Below are 19,185 nucleotides of genomic sequence, written 5' to 3'. Positions count from 1 at the left end.
CATTTTTTCCCCTTTCTCTATAGTAAAGTGCTGAATATGGAACAATAAAAGGGGCAGAATCTGTAAAAAGGAATCTGTGAATTAAAGGAGAGTAGCCCCCCCAAAGCCTCAATAGTTCAGCCATTCACACTACTAGTCAGGCTGGGGCAGCAACTAGAACTTACTGCAAAAACGGAAAAAAGCCACTAATGAAAAAAATGGCAGACAATACAAAGAATACTGAAATGTAACCATTTGCCAGTAATGATATCTGTACTCTCTGTAACACAGTGTTACCCAAGCTGAGGGTCAGGACCCACTAGTGGATTGTGACCTGATTGTTGGTGGATCATGAAACTGAAATGGACAAGCTATGAGCTGACTAGGAAAATGTATTGAGCTCCATGGAAAGTGAGTGGCATATGTGTGTTTACACATGAGAAGGTGACCATGCTTCAGTCCACTTTGAAGGGCAGGCTGAGAGGAATGCAACACCACCAGAATGGTCCTGATCTAATGAACGTAGGTCCCCAAAAAGTACTCCAGAAGGAAGTCATCCCCTCTCCAGCTGACAAGGAAAAGATATTGAGCCCTATGGAAACTAAAATGGTGCAGTAAGTGCACATTTATTCATGAGTAGGCAAACACGCCTCCACTCCTATCAAAGGCCAAGCAAAGGGGGAATGTAAGGCCACCAGAATGGTCCTGATCTGATCAATGTGGAGCTCAACAAATGCTCCAGAAGGTGCCCCTGGCCATAGTAAAAAGAATAAAAACAGGCTTGAGCGGCTGGTAATTTGAAACTTTTTTTTAAAAAAGTCTCATAAAGCTAGGTGGGTCCCAAGAGTGTGTGCTTTAAAAAAGTGAGTCCCAGTGCTAAAAATTTTGGGAACTACTGCTGTAAGATATGAATGAACAAAAGACAGCAATTCCAGGGAAAAGGGCTAGTGTGAACCAACCAACCATATTCCCATCCCCACCCCCACATACAACAAAAGAGTAACTGCTTCTCTGCCAATCAACTAAATATAGATATGGGAAGGAGCGGAAGAGTGGAATGGCCTTGGTCAATTATATTCCTTTTCTAGTTCCTCCCACACTCACCACTGGGCAGCACCCTGGGACAAGTCCTTCTGTGAGAGGTCAATGTGAACCTGGGAGAAAGAGCACAAAGGCAGTAGTTATTTGTTTGCCCTCTCTAGTAAGAAGCCAATCTGCTATCAAAGCTAAAACTAGGACAATGTCTGTGTTCCCATACCTTTCCAATTGGCTCCCCTCGTGTCATGAAAGAAATGCTGTTTTTGACATATATCTCCAGTTTCCTTCGCTGGGCTTCATCCACTGGTAGATCCCATTCAAACCTGAAAAGGGATAAGGACCAGTACTAATTCAACACAAATTACCCCATAATTCTCCAATGATCTTTTGGTAATCAGGTTTGTTAAATCACCAAGGGCACAATCCTAACCCAATTTCCAGCACCGACGTAAGGGCAATGCAACTCCGAGGAAAGGGAACAAACATTCCCTTACTTTGAGGAGGCCTCTGTGAGTGTCACCCAACTGCAAGATGCAGCATACGTCCCATTAACACAGCTATGCCTGTGCTGGAAAGTGGGTTAGGATTTGGGCCCAACTCCTTTATTAAAACATTTTTATATCACCATCTGATTCTAAACCACAAGGTGGCTCACATCTTTCGTAAAACAATAATTACTAGAACAGACAACAACAAAAATGGCAGAATTTAGAAGATGAAGAAATGACAGGCATGCGAGATAAATAACAAATTATACAGGGCAGGGTCAGTGCCAACGTTTGGGGAGTAATTGGCCTTGTGGGCACTGCTCTACCCTCACTCCATTTGCCCAGAAATTGGGCAGCAGGACAAGAGTTCTCCTTTGCACCACTACTATGATAACAATACAAAGAAAACCCTTCATCTGTCACTTGCACAGTTTCTGGGCAGAGGACAGAACCGGTCCATGCATACGGGAAAGTCACAGGACTTATGCCCCAAAGCTGGCACTGATCATGCCCTGTATAATCAAATACCTTTTTTAAAATTAAGGTGCTTCTGTATCAGGGATGGTGGCACAGGTGGGGCCTAGTCAGGCAGGCATGTGTCAAGGATCCACACTCCGACAGGGTCCAAGCCTGTGCCCAGTGACAAGCCTGATGCTGCCACTGCTCCCTCATTGCTTGTTAAGCATCATCCCGGCATATTGAACAGCAGTCCATCTTCCTCCTTTCCAGGTACCACTAAAACACTCCTGCATGCTGCGTCCCCCAGTGCTTCTTCCGGGGAGGAAGATGACAAACTGCTGCACCATGCAACAGATTGTCCTGTGCATCACAGCAAAATGGAGAAGAAGAAGAAGAAGAAGACGAAGAAGAAGAAGAAACAACAACAACAACAACAGTTGTGTACATGGTGTACATTATAATCTTCCAACCGGCAAGGCGAGCCAATATATACAAAAAGCTTGCTGAACAGAACCACTACAAGTTCCTGAAGAGAATCCTTGCTAAGAGAATGATCAATCATTAGGATGTTAGATAAACTGCCTCCCCAGGCAGACTTAGGCAATGGCTAAACTTCTGTGTTTGAAGACTAGGAGAAGAAAAAGACAACATTTTTGAAGACACTCATCCCACATTAAATTGCACCACCTCTTACTTCTCATTGAACTCAGGGTTCTGAGTTTTCTTCCGCACAGTAGTCTTCCTTTTGGTGACACGGGATTTGTCAGGCAGGAGGATGAGGGAGACATAAGCGTCAGGTGCATCCTTGCCACCTGACTTGAGATTCCTAGAAAGCAAAAAGAGGGAGCTAAAGGGTGCTGAAATTCCATGGCCCAAGAAAATTGACAGGGGACAGAGTACAATCCTTGTTCATGCTTTAGAACAGGGAAGGGAACCAAAAACCAAAGGGAAGTGAGACTGTGGCACTCCTGAGTGGCAGTGTAAATTGGCCAGGCTCTTCACAGGACAATACATCACTTGCGACACAACCCTCTTCCTCCCACTCCCCCTAAAATGTGGCAATTTAAAAAAAAATGCACAAAAAGGAACTTCTTTAGCAGCTGATTACTCCTACATTGTAGCACTTAACTACTGTAGTACTTGCGTTTTGAAAAGGCAGCTAGGCCCTACCATTTCATAAACCTGGGGCATACCTTTACCGTGTTTTTGTTTACTATTAAAAACAATGTATTTTAGTCCCTACAACAACACTGTTACCCCTACCATTATGTATGGACAGGAATACTGCGCTGTTGCTTTTGGTTCAGAACCGCAGCAGATGTAGTTCCAAGGGAACTTGTATCCCAGTGGATACAGTCTCTGCAGATTTATTACACATTTCTAGAGCTTGGTAGTAGAGACCACACTAACAACAAGAGAGAAGCTGGTGTTACAGAGAGGCCGAGAGACTGAGCTACAAAGCATTACCTCCCTCACTCAAATCTGGCCTCTGCCATGAACTCACTCGTAGCCTTAGACAAACCTCTCAGCCTCAACTCCCCAAGGGAATACTTACTATACAGGGGTTGTTGTAAGGATTAAAACATAATTCATATGAAGCATTCTGAATGTGCAAAAGCACAAAAATGTCAATTATTATTAATGCAGCAACAGTACTTGTGATGAGGAGGAAAATCCAGTTAAGAGAGAGGGCTTAGAGGGGCCTCCACCTTGTATGTCTCCAGGCAGGATAAACCGACACCCTCGGAGCAGGCAGTTTTCAGGGATCACGTGAAAGCTGCCCTCTCATATTGCTCCTCCCAAGTCAAGCCTTCCTTCATTACCTGCAGGCATGTATGATGACAATCAGCTTGCGTGTATCCATGTTGTACCAGGCAGTGAGACGCAACTGGCCCAGTGGTGAGTCTGACAGCTCTGAATTACTGCAATGCAGAAAAACATAAACGTAGATGAACATTAGGGGAATTACAGTAGCCTGTGTGGCTGGGATGAGGAAAGCCTTGGAGGGTTACACCCTTTTGGGAATAATGTCCAGTGAAATGTCCCAGTAGCAAAAGTTCTCATATTTGGTAGATTTAGGCCAACAGGAAGTCAGAAAGACATGTGCAGTTTTAAGATCAATTTCAAAGGCATACATAGGAATTAGTGGCAGTATTATTTGTATTTTTGCACCCACAGATGCCAAGGTAGGCTAATGAAGCATGAAATTATGGCAGCAAAAGGTACCAACAAGAAAGAATATGCTTGGTACTAGCAATTAGCTACATAAATTCATGATGAGGGAGGACTGGGACGTGAGATTACAAAGTGCTTTTCTGTAGTCATTGTTGCAGAGGAAGGAGTAGATTTGCTCGTGCTACCAAAGCCTAAATGAGTACTACTGTGATGCAAGACAGACAGTGGAGATGTACTCATCTTTTAAAGTATTAACTGTATCACAGACAAAAGCAACAAGCATTGCCTGTCTTTCTGGCAATGACTCCAGGATCTCTCAATTTTTCAGTATCAACAAGATGCTATTCCAGTGAATCAGACTGACAGGGGAATGGGTCTCGGTTACAGCCTATTGTACAAATGTGTCCGTTGGTGGTATTAAAATGTTAAAAAGTAACAAAATGGCATTAATGGTGCTGCAGGGTTGAGTCATATAACACCATTCACATTGCAATATGCATTGCACTTATGCACTTGTGCAACCACTTTCCATGCAACAATGAATACATGACGACTGTTGTATATGAGAAAATAACAGCAACTTTCCTCAGATACAAAATACAGCACCAGACTCTGAATGCTCAGAAAATGAGGCATAATGTCATAGAAGGATACTTGATCTGGTGCACAAGGGAGTAGGAAGTGTGTATTTATTGTGTAATGAAAAACTGTTTTGTAAAGAGTCCATAAAGCTCTTCGATCACTCAGGATCAAATCTGTATGTCTACACTGGAACTCTCCTCACCTGCTGGCATGTGGCAAACGCTGGCGGAGCTCTGGCGTTGACCCAGAGTCGCCATCCTCCCTAATATACAGCTCTGTCTCTGATCCCTTCTGGGAGCTTTCCTCATTGTCTTCACCTGGTGCTGCATGAAGAGCCTCCACACCAGAGTGTTGTGAGATCAGGAGCTGTGCGGGATAAGGATAAGGGGATCAGCAAGAGTCTCACTGTATCCAAGCTCCTCCACAGCTCCTCCACAGCCCCACTTACCCCAAGTTGCACCCGCATCAAGAGCTGGATGGCAGGACCAGAGTTGTTCAGTTGGAACCAGCGATCAAGGACCAGCCCCTCCGCCACCAGCAGCTGTGAAAGTGGGAGCAATAGCGTACCCAGGACATGCCCATCATCCTTCACCTGTAGGAAGAGCAAGACAACAAGTATCAAAGTTTCACAAGTGAAGTGAGGGAGAGGGTTTGAGTCACAGGAAGTAGGTCCTCCAAGCTAATTACCCTCTTGCCCTGTGGTTCTTTAAACTATAAAGGAGTGCCCCTCTAAAAATCTAAAGCAGCTGTTTCTCAGACTCTTGTGTAGAGTCTGAGCTGCTCTGAGTGTTTGAGGGGGTGGGGGGAATGGTGGCAAATCAATCCCCAGGATTACACTGCCACCTTGGACAAAGGGGCTTTTTTTTAAACTCGCCTCCAGCGCCGGCCTCCAAGGGTGTGATTCAGGGGACAAGCATTCTGAACCTAGAGAGCAGTTTACTTGGAATAGGGATTGGCTCAGATGAGATAACTAACTGCACAGACTTAGTAATTGTGTGAAGTTTACCTGCAGCTCCAAAGTTTCTACATGGGGTCTCTTAATAAGGAAGGAGAAGGCTTCATCCCACACTGGCTCGGCAGTCTGAGGAGAAACCTGAAGACAAGATGCCATTACAAAATGTTGAAGAATGTTGTTGATACAGAAAAAGAACAAAATGTCCCAGAGATTTGACATCTGCTTTCTGTAGGGCAGCTTAAGAAATCCACCTACAATGTTGCACTTCAGAAAAATGAAATACAAGGTGCACTCTAACCCTAGTGGGAACCAAGAGGGACTTGAAATGGTTTTGTTCTACATCTGTCTAGAGGACAGGAGATTGATAAAGATATTCTTCTGTTGGATATAATCATTTACATTTGGACAAAGTTCCAAACAACACAGTCCTGGAACGTGCTGGAATCCCTAGCATGTATGCACTGCTGAAACAGAGACGCCTGCGTTGGCTCGGTCATGTCATAAGAATGGATGATGGCCGGATCCCAAAGGATCTCCTCTATGGAGAACTCGTGCAGGGAAAGCACCCTACAGGTAGACCACAGCTGTGATACAAGGACATCTACAAGAGGGATCTGAAGGCCTTAGGAGTGGACCTCAACAAGTGGGAAACCCTGGCCTCTGAGCGGCCCACTTGGAGGCAGGCTGTGCAGCATGGCCTTTCCCAGTTTGAAGAGACACTTGGCCAACAGTCTGAGGCTAAGAGGCAAAGAAGGAAGGCCCATAGCCAGGGAGACCAACCAGGGACAGACTGCACTTGCTCCCAGTGTGGAAGGGATTGTCATTTTCAGCCACACTAGACGCTGTTCCAGAACCACCTTTCAGAGCGCGATACCATAGTCTTTTGAGACTGAAGGTTGCCAACATCATCAATCATTTACACTGTTCTGCTTTCTTTGGATGATCCATTTAGGTAATCATGAGTTGTCATTATTATCCTGCTATGTGTCTAAATATTCCTTGCAATAAATTTTCTTTGCATGCACTGAGTTCAGTTGCATACAAACATATCTTAAAGACAGAACTCTGCAATTCCTTCTTTTGAGGAGATGAGCACAGTTTCTCCTGGCCTTCAAATACATTTGACAGATGTATTTACCAACAAGTTGAATGCTGAATCATTTCCCTGTCTTGCACCTCTTCCCACACTCTATTTATTTTTAAAATCACTGTATTAATATTTACTCAATTGAATGTTCACTTATTGCCTTACTGAAAAAAAAACACTTTTAAAAAAACAAATTGAAAAACAGCTCCGAGGAAGTGAGTTTGTAGCACGATGAGTGCTGGCCAATCAGAGCACTGCATAACAGGCATCTGTTGTAAATAGCTTTCCCTGAGCTAATTCCCTTGGAAAGAGGATATTTGATAAAACAAAATGCAGTTGTATGTGCTTCCACAGAGGCTGCACCACCCAAATATTTTATATGGAGTTACTCTATATATTTTCCTTTTACCAAATAAATGTATGATAAGTGAATCAATTTTCCATAATGCAGTGTGGTTAATGCACATATTTTTCTTAGTTTTCATTTAAAAATTACAATTGTTTTCACAAACTTTAAAGTGTTATTCAAACTGTGAGGCATGGCTTGTTAGGGAGGCACCAGGAACTCAAAGGGGAGGTGCGGGATGTCCTCTCGCAGCGATACAGTCACACCCCTGGGCAGAATACGAGCCCGTCTTCTGCTTGTCTCTGTGCTTTTTTTTAAAGCAGAAGAAAGGGGAGTTGCTCAGCTTCGAGAGTGGCTGCTGCCGCCCCGCCCTCTTCTCCCTCCACTCCGAGGCTGCCGCCTTCTGTGTTTGCTGCATGTTATTTCCAAAGCTCTCCTGGATCCTTAATAAAGGGTCCAATCCTATCCAAGGAGAATGGGAGAAATGACTAGTTGGATTGGGGTCCACAGGGGTGTGTGCGTATAATGTTGGTCAGACTGGTTGTTCACAAAGTTCATTTGATAAAACAATTCTATTGGTATGCTTACAAAGTTAAAAAAATGAGACTTCCTGGACCAGACAAAATCTATCTACTCCAGCATCCTGTCTCCAACAGTGATCAGCAGCTGATCATTTATAAAGCATGTATATTGCTGTGTATTAATAATATGTTTTTAAGATCTGCATTTAATTAATGATATGATTAATATATTAATATAATTAATATTTCCGGCCACTTCCTGTTTAATGATGTCACTTCCAGCCCTCAGGAACATGATAGGGAGTCATGACCAACAACCATGGGGGTCAAGGGAGCCACTGGCTGGAAAAGTTTGAGCACCACTGAAGTAATCTATTACAATAGTCTAAATTATTCTGAAATATGCTAAATCTTAATCCTCAGGCCAGACCCAAGCCACACCAGTTGAAACAGTGCCAAATTTCTCCCCTGCTGGTGTCTTGCCCTTATGCCCACATTTCCTCCACCTCAGGCAGAACCTCAGGAAAGATGTACAATGAAAACGTTCTTTTCCATTCTTTTCCCAGTTTCCATCCACCCAATCTATGCAGAAAAAATGTGGGGGGAAGTGGATCACAAAGGTGGAACAGTGGTATATGGTATGCCCCTGCCACCACCATTTTCTTAGCTCATTCTTCCCATGGGAGGAGAAGCATGTGAGAATCGCAGTTTTGTTGGTGGTGCTCTGCCTCTTCAGGTGCTACAATCCTCTCCCAGATTGCTTCCCTACCCTTGTTGGAAGGAGAGTGAGGAAGAAGAGGATCACAGCAGCAGGCAGGTTGAGCAACTGGGTGCAGCAAGCCAGCGGAGGCAGTGGGCAAGAATACTCCTCCCCCAGCCCACCTCTTGAAGCAGCCATTTCACTCTGCCTCAGGAGTGAGCTGGCCCACTTAATTCACCCAACTGCATATCTCTATGCTACCAATTTAGCATCAGCCCCAAAGTGTTCAGTGTCTTTCTTGCACATTAAAAATGAAGGGTTGATTCATAAATATGGAATTATAATGATAAGGTTTACTAGTAAGTGCTCTGTTAGCATAATTTGTGGCTCTAAGGAGATGCATTATCCAGCCACAGAAGCACAAAGTGTCCTCAACCTGGGAAACATACACTCATCAGCTATGCCACATTCCATTAATTTTGTCTCTTTTTTCCTGTCACACTCACACTTCCACCTCACCCTCCTAGCAAGAAGAATGCTTGCACCTCCCATACCCTGCTGCAAAGCACAGATTTACCACCCTGTCAACATGGCCCTTTCCCGCAAGAAACATGTTTTCCCCCATGCCGTTACCTTAGTCTTAAAGGAGGCACCACGGACTGAGATACTAACATAAGGGCTTGGGGGTTTTGAGCCCTTCCGCATCTGGAGACATGGGAAAGAAAGAATGGCTGAGAGTCTGGTATAATAATAATAATAATAATAATAATAATAATAATAATAATAATAATAATAATAATAGGAGGCATTATTACAAAGACATCATGCTTTCTGCTCTACTTAAGCAGAGGTTCAATGGGGCATTAACAGTTATTAGTTCAACGCAACATGGAATTCTGGAGGAGGAACTACAAAGGAATATTTGCAGGAGAAATCATCACTGGACAGGAGACAGGAGTCATAGGAACGGGGGTCATTTCCCCCACAGATACAGATGACGGCACAGTACAGCAAGGAGGGTGTGTGTGTGTGGCTCCACATACCGGCAAGTCAGTTGCCCTGTCAAGGAAGACAGACAGCAAGGCAGAGGACAGTTCCTCACTCTTTGGTGTCTGGATCAAGCTGTTCACCATCAGTACCTGCAGAAAGGGGCAGAACGGGGACCACAAAAAGACAGAGCATGACATGGTCAGCCACCTCAAGGAGCATGCTGGAAAAAGACCATGGATGGAGGTATTTATCTGGCACATTCAAAACTATGTCTAACACATAATTATTTGCACTCATCATACACCAGATCTCATGATGAGATAGACTTTTCATCTGGGGGGGGCGGGGAGCAGTCAGTATGACAATCACAGGAATAGGTTTGTAAGAGGCTGTATACATCCACCCACCTTCTCATCAAGAGCAGGCACAATGAGAAATTCCTCTTGGTATGTTCTTGTGTATCTGACCTGATATTCACACCATTTGAAAACCTAGGTTCTGTGGCTACAGTAATATTTATGCTTTCTTAAATACTTGAGCAACAAGACACTGCACAGTACACAAGATTAAATGAATATGGCAAAAACCTACCCTGAGTTTACAGTTACATGAGGAAAAGAAAGTAAAAAGGAGAAAAGAAAGGCAGTTAAGAGAGACACTAATAATATACTCCTATGCATGTTTCTTAAAAAGTTTCACTGAGCTCAAGAGGGCTAGCGAAGTAACTATGCACAGTATTGCTGCCTTAGTGTCTTCCCTCATTCATTTCTAATGCCCCCAATCTGGATTTAGTCACTAACAGTCTCAGTTCCACACAAAAGTGTAGCCACAGACACCATCCATGGTCACAGCAGGAATGACAATACACTGGCAAGCCACCAATTTGTTTGTAATCACAGCACCAACTCTCCTCATATTCTGACATTCCAGCTTGTGTGGATATTGTCTCCTCATGCAGAGTGTTTACATCTTCAGACAAGTGTTCCCCATGGGGAGATTGGGGACACAGCTATATGAGTGTGGTGGCAGGGACAGTTTACCAGTGCACTCTTGTTCATACTTTAACTATGGATAATGTCCACAGGTTCAACTTTGTCTCAACAGGGTTGGTCTTCTTTGAACATAATCTGAAAAAAGGCAGTTTTATGGATGCCTCTGTGAGGCAAGAGTCAGGAGACAGCATGGATTTGGTTCTTGTTTTCACCACGTCTTTAGGTGAGTAAACATAACAGTAAGGTGCAGAGTTCCCTAGAGTGGTAAACCTAAGAAGGAAACTCATCTCTCAGGCTGGAATGTCCCAACCACTCAATCCTGCAGGGCAGCTCTCCCTATTACCTGCTCCAGTTCAGCAGCACTGGGTGTGGGGGGCAGGCACTCTAGCTTCACATGGAGCCGTCCTGATTTCACATCCTCTAGGGGGAGCCACTGAAAGGAGAAGGAGAAGGTCAGACCAACATAGCTGCACATCTCCACCATTTCTATTCCCACTTCAGTGCCACTGGCTGATTCACCTTACCTCGTCAACAAACTTGGTGCTTAGCACACGTCTCAGAGGAATCTTGCACCTACGGAGTGAGGGGAAGGAAAAATAAGGAAGAAACTAATCCACTTCATTAAGCAATTGCTTTGCTTTCTGATGCAGGCCTACAAAAAAAAACACTTCAGTGGCTGAGAAGGGTGGGGGTTGGACATCACAAGCACAAACCCTAACTTCACCCCCCCCACGCCACCATAAGGCAATTGATAAAGCACTTTTGAGGTTCCAAGAACTGGCAACAGGAAAATGGTTGTGTACACTTGTAGCCTCCTCCAAAATGGGGGGGGGGGGGGATGGGGATGAATTTTGCTCAAGGTTCAAGGCCCACTGAAACTGCACTGCAGCCTGTGCACTGAAACTGTACACTGCAGCCTTCTTCTGTGGTGGGTGGTCTGACTTACACGTAGACTGAAACCACATGGTCTTTGCTTATCTTTGCAACCCAGGGGCAGGATTTCGTCTGTTCAGTTGTGAAAAGCTCATGAATCCTGCCTTGCAGCACAGGACTGGAGCCAAGTGCCTTTTGTTCCCACCCTCTTTTAGAATTTTATGCATCCAGTTTTGTGATGCTATGAAGCCTCAGCTAATGGGCTTTATAGAAACTCTGTGTGGGTTAGAACAAAAGCAGCTTGGATTTGGAGGCTATGGCCTTCTATTCTTAGCATGATGTGGTGACCTTGCTCCTCTGGAGATAATGTAGGCTCCTGCCTGAATGTTCAAATTTCATTTAGAAGGGAAAAGAAAACCCCAGTCCTTTAGGCTATGGAGCTATAAGAAAAATACTATAGTATTCTACCTAAATGCCCTATAAGAAGTCAACCTGCTCTCAACTGGTGCAGAGAGATGATTGAAAAGCAGCTGGGCACATTTCCTAACTTTACTAACAGTTTATTCAAATGTATGAGCAATATAAACCTAGACATAGTCAACAACTTGTATTTTGGATTTTCTTGCTTCATAATACCTTACCAAGATCTCACCAGCATCACCTTAAGCCCCACAGCTTTTGTGGCTGAGGAACTACTGAACTCTATGGCTGAACAACAGGACAAGGGTACCATACTCCAAACCCCTCTTCTCACCTAAGCACTTCTTTCTGTTCCCTACTCAGAGGAGAAGAAGTTCTGTCCATTCTTCTACTTTCTCCAAACTTACCGTCCCAGGAAATCATCTTTGTCAACATCTTTGTCATATAAGTCAAACTCCACCTCCTGGCCTGGAACATTATTCACAATGACCTGGCAGAAGTACGAAACACGGTCACAAATACAGCCTAAGCAACATAAATTAGTAGCAGAGAAGATCCAGAAGTTGGCCTGATGTGATTAGGAATTAAAGTCAAGATTCAGTTACTCTCAGTTTCTGAAACACAGGGCGATTCAGACTGCAATCCTTTGGAGGATTACTCAAAAGTAAGTTCACTTGAGTTCACCCGGACTCCCACATAAGTGTGTTTAGGATTGCAGTCCTCATATATTAGACCAGCAATGGGCGTGGGGGGAAAACCTGAACCTGATGCCCAGCAATTTGAAAGGAAACAGGGTCTCAGTAGTAGAGGCTTGCCGAGTCAAGTATTGCAATTAGCTTATTTAACCAGTTAAAAACCCTTTTGATAGATTCAAAAGGTGTCCAATTAATCAAAGAGCAGATTTTAAAATGCTTCTTTTTTAAAACACAAATGCCATATTAAAAAGGGGCTTTCCTTCTTTGAAGGGAATACCTCTTCTAATGCAGTGTTGACAAAGAGATTTGTATATGAATAAAACCAATCATCCTTGTGGAGAAAAGCATACTACTTTAGTTTTTAAAGTAGTATGATTTTCACCATAAGGATGATTGGTTTTATTCACATTGTGCAGATTTAACAGACTGACAGTGCAATCCTATGCACATCTACTCAGAAGTAAGCCTCACTATATTCAGTGGAGCTTAGGCAATTGTGTACAGGATTTCAGTTTGAACTAACATAATACAATTCAACGACTAAAGGCCCAATCTTATCCTCAATATGTGCCAGTGTATTTCCATGTCCACAGTCACAACAGCAGCCCCACCAGTGTAGAAGCCTGCCTGCCAAGGATGCAGTGCAACACCAGAAAAATGCCATGCCATTATGGGCTCTCTGATATGTCCATGTACTACAACCATCCAGGTGTGCATCTTTGCAATGGTGCAAGGTGTTAAATTTTGGAGGAGATGCTTTTTGCCTGTCTCCTACTATGACTCAGTGGTTAGAGAGCAGTTTTTTTGGAGCAGCTGGTGTAGGTTTTAGACCTGCCTCTCCCTCTTCTTTTTGTTTTTGTCATGAGAGTTTCTGGCCTCTTGTACAAAAGGCAAGTATCTTGCTGATTAGGGCAAGTCTGTTGACTGGGCTCAAACCTATCTTGCCTGGCTTCCAGCCTATACCTTTGTGTAGGGAGCTACCAGTATCCTGCTTTGTCTATGTGCTGTTGAGGCGCCTTTTGTGGCTTGTTCCAATCCCATTTCTGGCATAAGGGTTCCTTCCAACTGATGGACATCCCCACATGGACTCAAGCCCTTTTTATGGATAGACTAGTGTGCTTGTTTCTCATGGCCACCCTCTTCCAAGGAAGCCATGTTTCTACCCTTGCTCTGCTGTGCTAAAAAATGTATTATTTGGATGGATGTGTTTGTGTGAGTGGGATGAGAAGATGTGAACAGCAGCAGTTTCTCCCAACAGTTTTCTTTTGCCCCTTTGCTGATCATGCCACTGTAGCTCCTGTAGGAGGGAGGGATGCTGTGGCACATTGTGTCATGTCGTGTGTGTGTGTTTTATCCTTGGGATGGTTGGGGGTGGTGCCTGTTGCTGTACTGCTTATTCCTAGTGGCTGACAGGGGAATCCCCCATCCCCAGCATTGGTTGCTTATTGGCCCTGCACCACCATCCCCTTCCCCTGCTCAATTCATCCGGGCAGTGCTTCTCTGGCTGCCAGTTGTGGCTAATTGGCTAATTGGACATCACACTGATGATGTGCATACATCAAGGTCATGATACCCCAACATCAGGACACTGTTCCATGGATAACAGGCTTTGCTGGTGTTTTCATGGATGATGGGGAAGGGCTGTGCCAAAGTTGCTTTGCCAGGAGAGGCTTGGCTTTTGACACTTGTTGTGCCAGCGTCTGTGTGGTGTCAGCATGGCATTTGAATAGGATTGGGTGCCACAATTTTGAAATAAGCAACAGTCCTAGATAATCTCAGGATCAGTGACAGCACAAGTTCTGACTTGTCAGGTGCTACACCAATCCTATCTGAAGTACAGTACAACCATTTTTAGTCCTCTTTCTATTCTTCACATTAGATCTAAATAGGAGCAAGGGTAGATATGTGGTACTGAGAACATGTAGGGCAAATATTTTTCCCTATAAACAAATTTGCCTGCAAACCAATCACAGCCCAATCCCATGCATGTCTACTCAGAAGTAAATCCCACTGACTTCAACTGGACCTACTCCCAGGTAAGCACGTACAGGATTGCAACCTCAGTGAGGGGTGGAAGACAGAGGAATGGAAGACATTCTGGCAGAGGAATGGAGTTGGGGGTGGCAGCAGTGCTCTTACCTCATAGATCTCACTCCAGCGAGGGTTGAGCTCCTCCTTGATGACACGGCTGCGAAATTTCTGGCCCCCCAAGCGCACTTTGACATAAGGATCCGATTTGCCCTTGATCATCCCACCCATGAAGTTATCCTTGGCAATGAGGTTCTCAGCCTCCAACAGATGAATGCGAATCACACTCTGAGAACAGGAGTAGACAGAAAGTGGTACAGTTCAAATGAATGTAGCAAGTTGCCCAATACCAAGTCAGACCATTGGTTGATCTACAGTAGCTCAGTACTGCCTACATTGACTGGCAGTGGCTCTGAGCACACAGGGGTCTTCCCCCATCCCACCTGGAGAGTCAGGAGAAGAACTTGGGGCATTCTGTGCTCAGAAGCCACTGTGCTTCTCTAAGGTGAACCCACCCATTAGTTTGCCTGACAGAAGTACAGTCATCATCATACACTACACTGGCTCTCTCAATTCTCTTGGGTCCCCAAACCATCCATGGTTTTTTATATAGAAACACAACACGCTTCAGCACAGGAGCATGTGAGGAAATGAAATCACATAAGAGAATAGAGTGTCCAGTTTCTACAATACGAATTATAAGACCAATAAGTAGAGTTTGAAAACAGAGTCATTTACCTTACTCAGAAGCAAACCCATTTGTTTGGTAAGTGTAATCCCATCTTACTTACCAGAAACAGACACCACTACCAATAAGGACCAAATAAGACATGACATGGGAGTTCCATGAAACAGATCTCCTTTTTTAAAATTTTTTTTGTATTATTACCAAAAATGCTCCAACTGGCCTAGCATGACTGCTATTTAGGCATTTCAGCCTTTTCTCCCCCTTACCTCTGTGCCAAACTGGGCATCTGGGCAGGCCTTGGTGGGTCGGGGAGGTTGGTCAACACTGCTGCCAACATGGGTACTTTCAGTGCCATTCAACTGTCCTGGAGAGCACGGCCGGGGATTGAGGCAAACTTCAGGGGCATCCAGATATAAGATCTACAGAAACAGTATACAGGAAAGAATCACATGAGGAAATCAGGCAGCAAGTACAGGTGACAGGAGCTAGGACACCGTTGAAGGGAGCAGATTAACACAATTGTGGGGCTGTAATACCTTCTTCCCATCAGCAGATGATGCCCTGGCTGCCAACCGGGCAGAGGTGGGACTTCAGACAACTGACCAAAGACATTTTGGAATCCCACCTCAACAGGCTGCAACCATACCTATCCAGATAGTGTGACTAAGGATCTCTTGCAATGTTTTGCCACAAGCACCTGACCTAACCGGGCCTGTATCCTGAAGCCCCAGCCCTGAGAAACCCCCTTGCTGCCTAATATTTGACCATCAGCCAACCTCAACAGTACAGTTTAATTCCTGGTTACCAAACTCCAGTTTCCTCACCCTACGACTCTCTCAACTGATTTCTGCTCATGAACAGCTGGGCCACAACAGATGCACAGCCACGGCCTCATTGCTTTCTTGCACATGGGAACTTCTCTTTGATACAAATGGGCCAGGCCAGGGCCTAGGAGAGGGGGGTAAAGGGGATAATTTGTACGCGGGTCCAGGGTCAGAAAAGGGGCCCAGGAGTCAAAGGAGGGGCCCCTGAAATTTCCTGGGATTTTACATTTTCCCATCTTGCCCAGACTCACTGCTCACGTGGGATGCTGCAGGCATTATCGCAAGCACATGGCAGTGACTGCTACTACAAGCCATACACACCAGGCCCAGGAATGCATACATTCCTTAACAGTGTCATATCTGGGAGGAAACTGACCTCCTATAGTAGCTCATTGGCTTGTAGATCCGCTTACCATGAAGGAGTGTGGAGAAGCTCAGTGATACAGCTGCGGAACTGCAGAAGTCCATTTTGGTGTACACAGAACACTTTCTATTCTAGTGTGAGCCTAAATACAATGATACTCTGAAGGAGCAGGTCCGCAGCTTGGGGGTCCACCTGGACTCGCAGCTGCTCCTGGATTCCCAGGTGACAGCTGTGACTAGGGGGGGCCTTCGCTCAGCTTCGGCTGGTGCGCCAGCTGCGGCCGCACTTGGATCGTGCAGACCTGGCCACGGTGATCCATGCCTCGGTGACATCAAGATTAGATTACTGTAACACGCTCTATGTGGGGCTGCCCTTGAAGACGGTTCGGAAACTGCAACTAGTGCAGAATGCGGCGGCCCGTGTGGTTACTGGAGGTAGGCGGTTCGACTCTGTCAGTCCGCTTCTCCAGCAGCAGCATTGGCTGCCCATTCGTTTCCGGGCCCAATTCAAGGTGCTGGTATTGACCTTTAAAGCCCTATACTGCTCTGGGCCAGGGTATCTTAGAGATTGCCTACTCCCGTACAATCCGGCTCGTCCTCTTAGGTCATCAGAGAAGGCCTTTTCACAAGTGCCACCGCCTAGGGAGGTACGTGGGGCGGCTGCAAGAAATAGGGCCTTCTCAGTAGTGGCACCAACGCTATAGAACTCCCTTCCCCTTGACTTAAGAATGGCTCCCTCTCTTGAGACCTTTCAGCGAGGCCTGAAGACCCTTCTGTTTAAACAAGCCTTCTGAGTTCTCGGCCTTTTTAACATCTTTTAATATTTTTTACAGGCCTGATTTTTTTATGACTTGCTGCTGCTCTATGCTCTTTTTACCTATTTTTTATTCTGACTGCTGTTTTTTATGATGTGTTAGTATGTTTTTATTTGTTTTTAAATTATGTTTTTAATCTGTTGTAAGCCGCCTTGAGTCCCTTTGGGGAGAAAGGCGGGGTAAAAATAAAGTTATTATTATTATTATTATTATTATTATTATTATTATTATTATTATTATTATTATTATTACTAATCTCCTGTAAAGATTTTCTATATCTGAAAGATTTTAGAGAGGAGTGTGAGGATTTAGAGAGGTTTTCTGTATTACTGTATCTAGCTACCAGTATCGGGCAGGCAGGCAGACCTGAGCTCTGCATTGGGAAGACAGGCAGACCTGGGCTCCAAAGACTATTCTGGCAGTAACCACTTTCCCCCTGCCTGTTTTGGCCCCATTCTGCCCACCCTCATTGATCCCCCTCTGTTTCACCCCCTCCCTCTTTGGGAAGGGGCCCAAAATAAACTTCATACCCCCTGATAAAATTCCTCTCAGGTGCCCTGGGCCAGGCCACAACACTGCAAGGAATTTCTGTGGTAGTGTTCTGTCTATGAGGTATAAAGCTGTTTATGCAATCAGGCCAGACCTAAAAGTCTTGAAGACCACAGACCGACACTCCCACAAACTGGCAGGCTGAAGCCCTGTGCTTTTTCAAATCCCACCTTAACCACAAGTTCACACACTGATATGCAAATGTGTTTATTGTCCCTGTCAAGTAGCCCTAGGAAATGTTTATGTGAGCAAAAGTGGACTTCTTACTCCTGTCTCTCCCTGCATCTCTTGTTCTTGAAGATGTTCCCAGTACAGCAAGAAGAGAGGGAGAAAACTCAGGAGTGCCCAAGAAGAGAAGACCTCTCTCTCCCCCCCTTCTTTCCACCCCACAACAAATACATTTTTTACTGCACAGAGTGAAAGCAGAACAGCAATTTTGTGGTGGTGGGAACGGATCTGACTTCCGTCCCTGTTCAAAATAGTCAGCCAGCAGAATCAGAAATTTACTGTATCTTCCCTCTGTTTAGAAAATGGATTTAAGTGCGTTTTAAAATATTGTTTTACTGCATTTTAGTACAAACTATCCCAAGGATGAATTATTGATCTGGAGAGGAGAGCAAGCTATCATTAACATTTATTTATAGCATTTGTACTCTGCCCTCCTGTCAACAAGGCTCTCAGTACAGCTTATACAATATGGGAAATTGTTACAAAAGAAAAGGTGGAGGATATGTAATAAAAAAGGAGCACACCAACAATTGAAACATAGCATTTCCAAACCACATGCTTTTACCCTCATAACGAGTTTCATGTAGATGCGGCTGTTGGGTCCAGAGTTCTCCAGCTGGAACCACTGGTCAAGTGTCAGATCGTCAGCACTCAAAAGGCGAGACAGGCGGATAGTGAGGGATCCCAGAGTCGTTTGACGATTGTCATCTTTGACCTGTAAGGGGCAGAGAGACTTTTTGCTAGTGCCTGTGTGAACAGAACAATGGAGGGAGGCTCCAAAGGAGGGAACAATGCCTACCTGTATGTCAATATCTTCAGTTGTTGGGTCTTGCAGGAAGAAGCGGAACGCATCATCCCAAACAGGGGAGACCGTACTATAGACAACCTGGCAGGGTAAGAACCAGAGACTGACCATGAGTCACAAGTGCTCTCTACAGGGAAGGACAGAAATAGCATCCACTTCTGTGGGAGGTCAGTCAGCCATGCAGCTGGGAGGCACAAGCAAACTGACAGACAAAAAGAACTGCCGCACCTTTCTTGACTATCTTGCACTCTTTTGTAGATAGATAGGATTAAAAAAAATAGTCAAAACCAAATGCTCACCCTACTCTCACGGGTCACATCCTGGATGGACAGTTGTACCATAGGGTTGGGCTCCTTACTGGATTTCTTCAGCTGTGGAACAGGGAAGAGGAGAGGAATAATGGACAGAGTGCTTATTTAGGAACAATGTAGTCCTTAAAAAGTTACATACATCTGCTTTCTCTGGTGTAGAATCTTGTGCCAAGAAAAGACCCAATACCATGGCTGGCAACTAATTTTTTAACAAAGGCCACATCTGGAGTTAACAAGGGGCTGAAAGGCTAATGACATTCACTCTTCTCACTGA

The 19,185-nt window shown here is 44.7% G+C and overlaps 1 protein-coding gene across 1 annotated transcript in view; it reads right to left on the bottom strand.

Annotated features, from left to right (window-relative positions):
• The window catches only part of ESYT1 (extended synaptotagmin 1), a 56,560-nt gene that overhangs the window by 3,645 nt on the left and 33,730 nt on the right, over positions 1-19,185 (bottom strand). The window contains exons 14-30 of the mRNA XM_066615123.1: positions 18,900-18,971; positions 18,595-18,681; positions 18,361-18,510; positions 15,283-15,435; positions 14,440-14,616; positions 12,013-12,095; positions 10,837-10,885; positions 10,656-10,745; positions 9,374-9,469; positions 8,964-9,035; positions 5,728-5,814; positions 5,170-5,313; positions 4,924-5,087; positions 3,788-3,886; positions 2,659-2,790; positions 1,238-1,340; positions 1,084-1,133 (exon numbers count right to left, since the gene is read on the bottom strand). Coding sequence (XP_066471220.1) covers positions 1,084-1,133; positions 1,238-1,340; positions 2,659-2,790; positions 3,788-3,886; positions 4,924-5,087; positions 5,170-5,313; positions 5,728-5,814; positions 8,964-9,035; positions 9,374-9,469; positions 10,656-10,745; positions 10,837-10,885; positions 12,013-12,095; positions 14,440-14,616; positions 15,283-15,435; positions 18,361-18,510; positions 18,595-18,681; positions 18,900-18,971 — 1,808 coding nt within the window. The remainder of the gene's footprint in view (positions 1-1,083; positions 1,134-1,237; positions 1,341-2,658; positions 2,791-3,787; positions 3,887-4,923; positions 5,088-5,169; positions 5,314-5,727; positions 5,815-8,963; positions 9,036-9,373; positions 9,470-10,655; positions 10,746-10,836; positions 10,886-12,012; positions 12,096-14,439; positions 14,617-15,282; positions 15,436-18,360; positions 18,511-18,594; positions 18,682-18,899; positions 18,972-19,185) is intronic.

The sequence above is a fragment of the Tiliqua scincoides genome, chromosome 2, assembly GCF_035046505.1.
Source record: "Tiliqua scincoides isolate rTilSci1 chromosome 2, rTilSci1.hap2, whole genome shotgun sequence".
Classification (NCBI taxonomy): domain Eukaryota; kingdom Metazoa; phylum Chordata; class Lepidosauria; order Squamata; family Scincidae; genus Tiliqua; species Tiliqua scincoides.
Note: the sequence above shows the minus strand (reverse complement) of the source record. Positions and strands in the feature narration are given on the sequence as shown.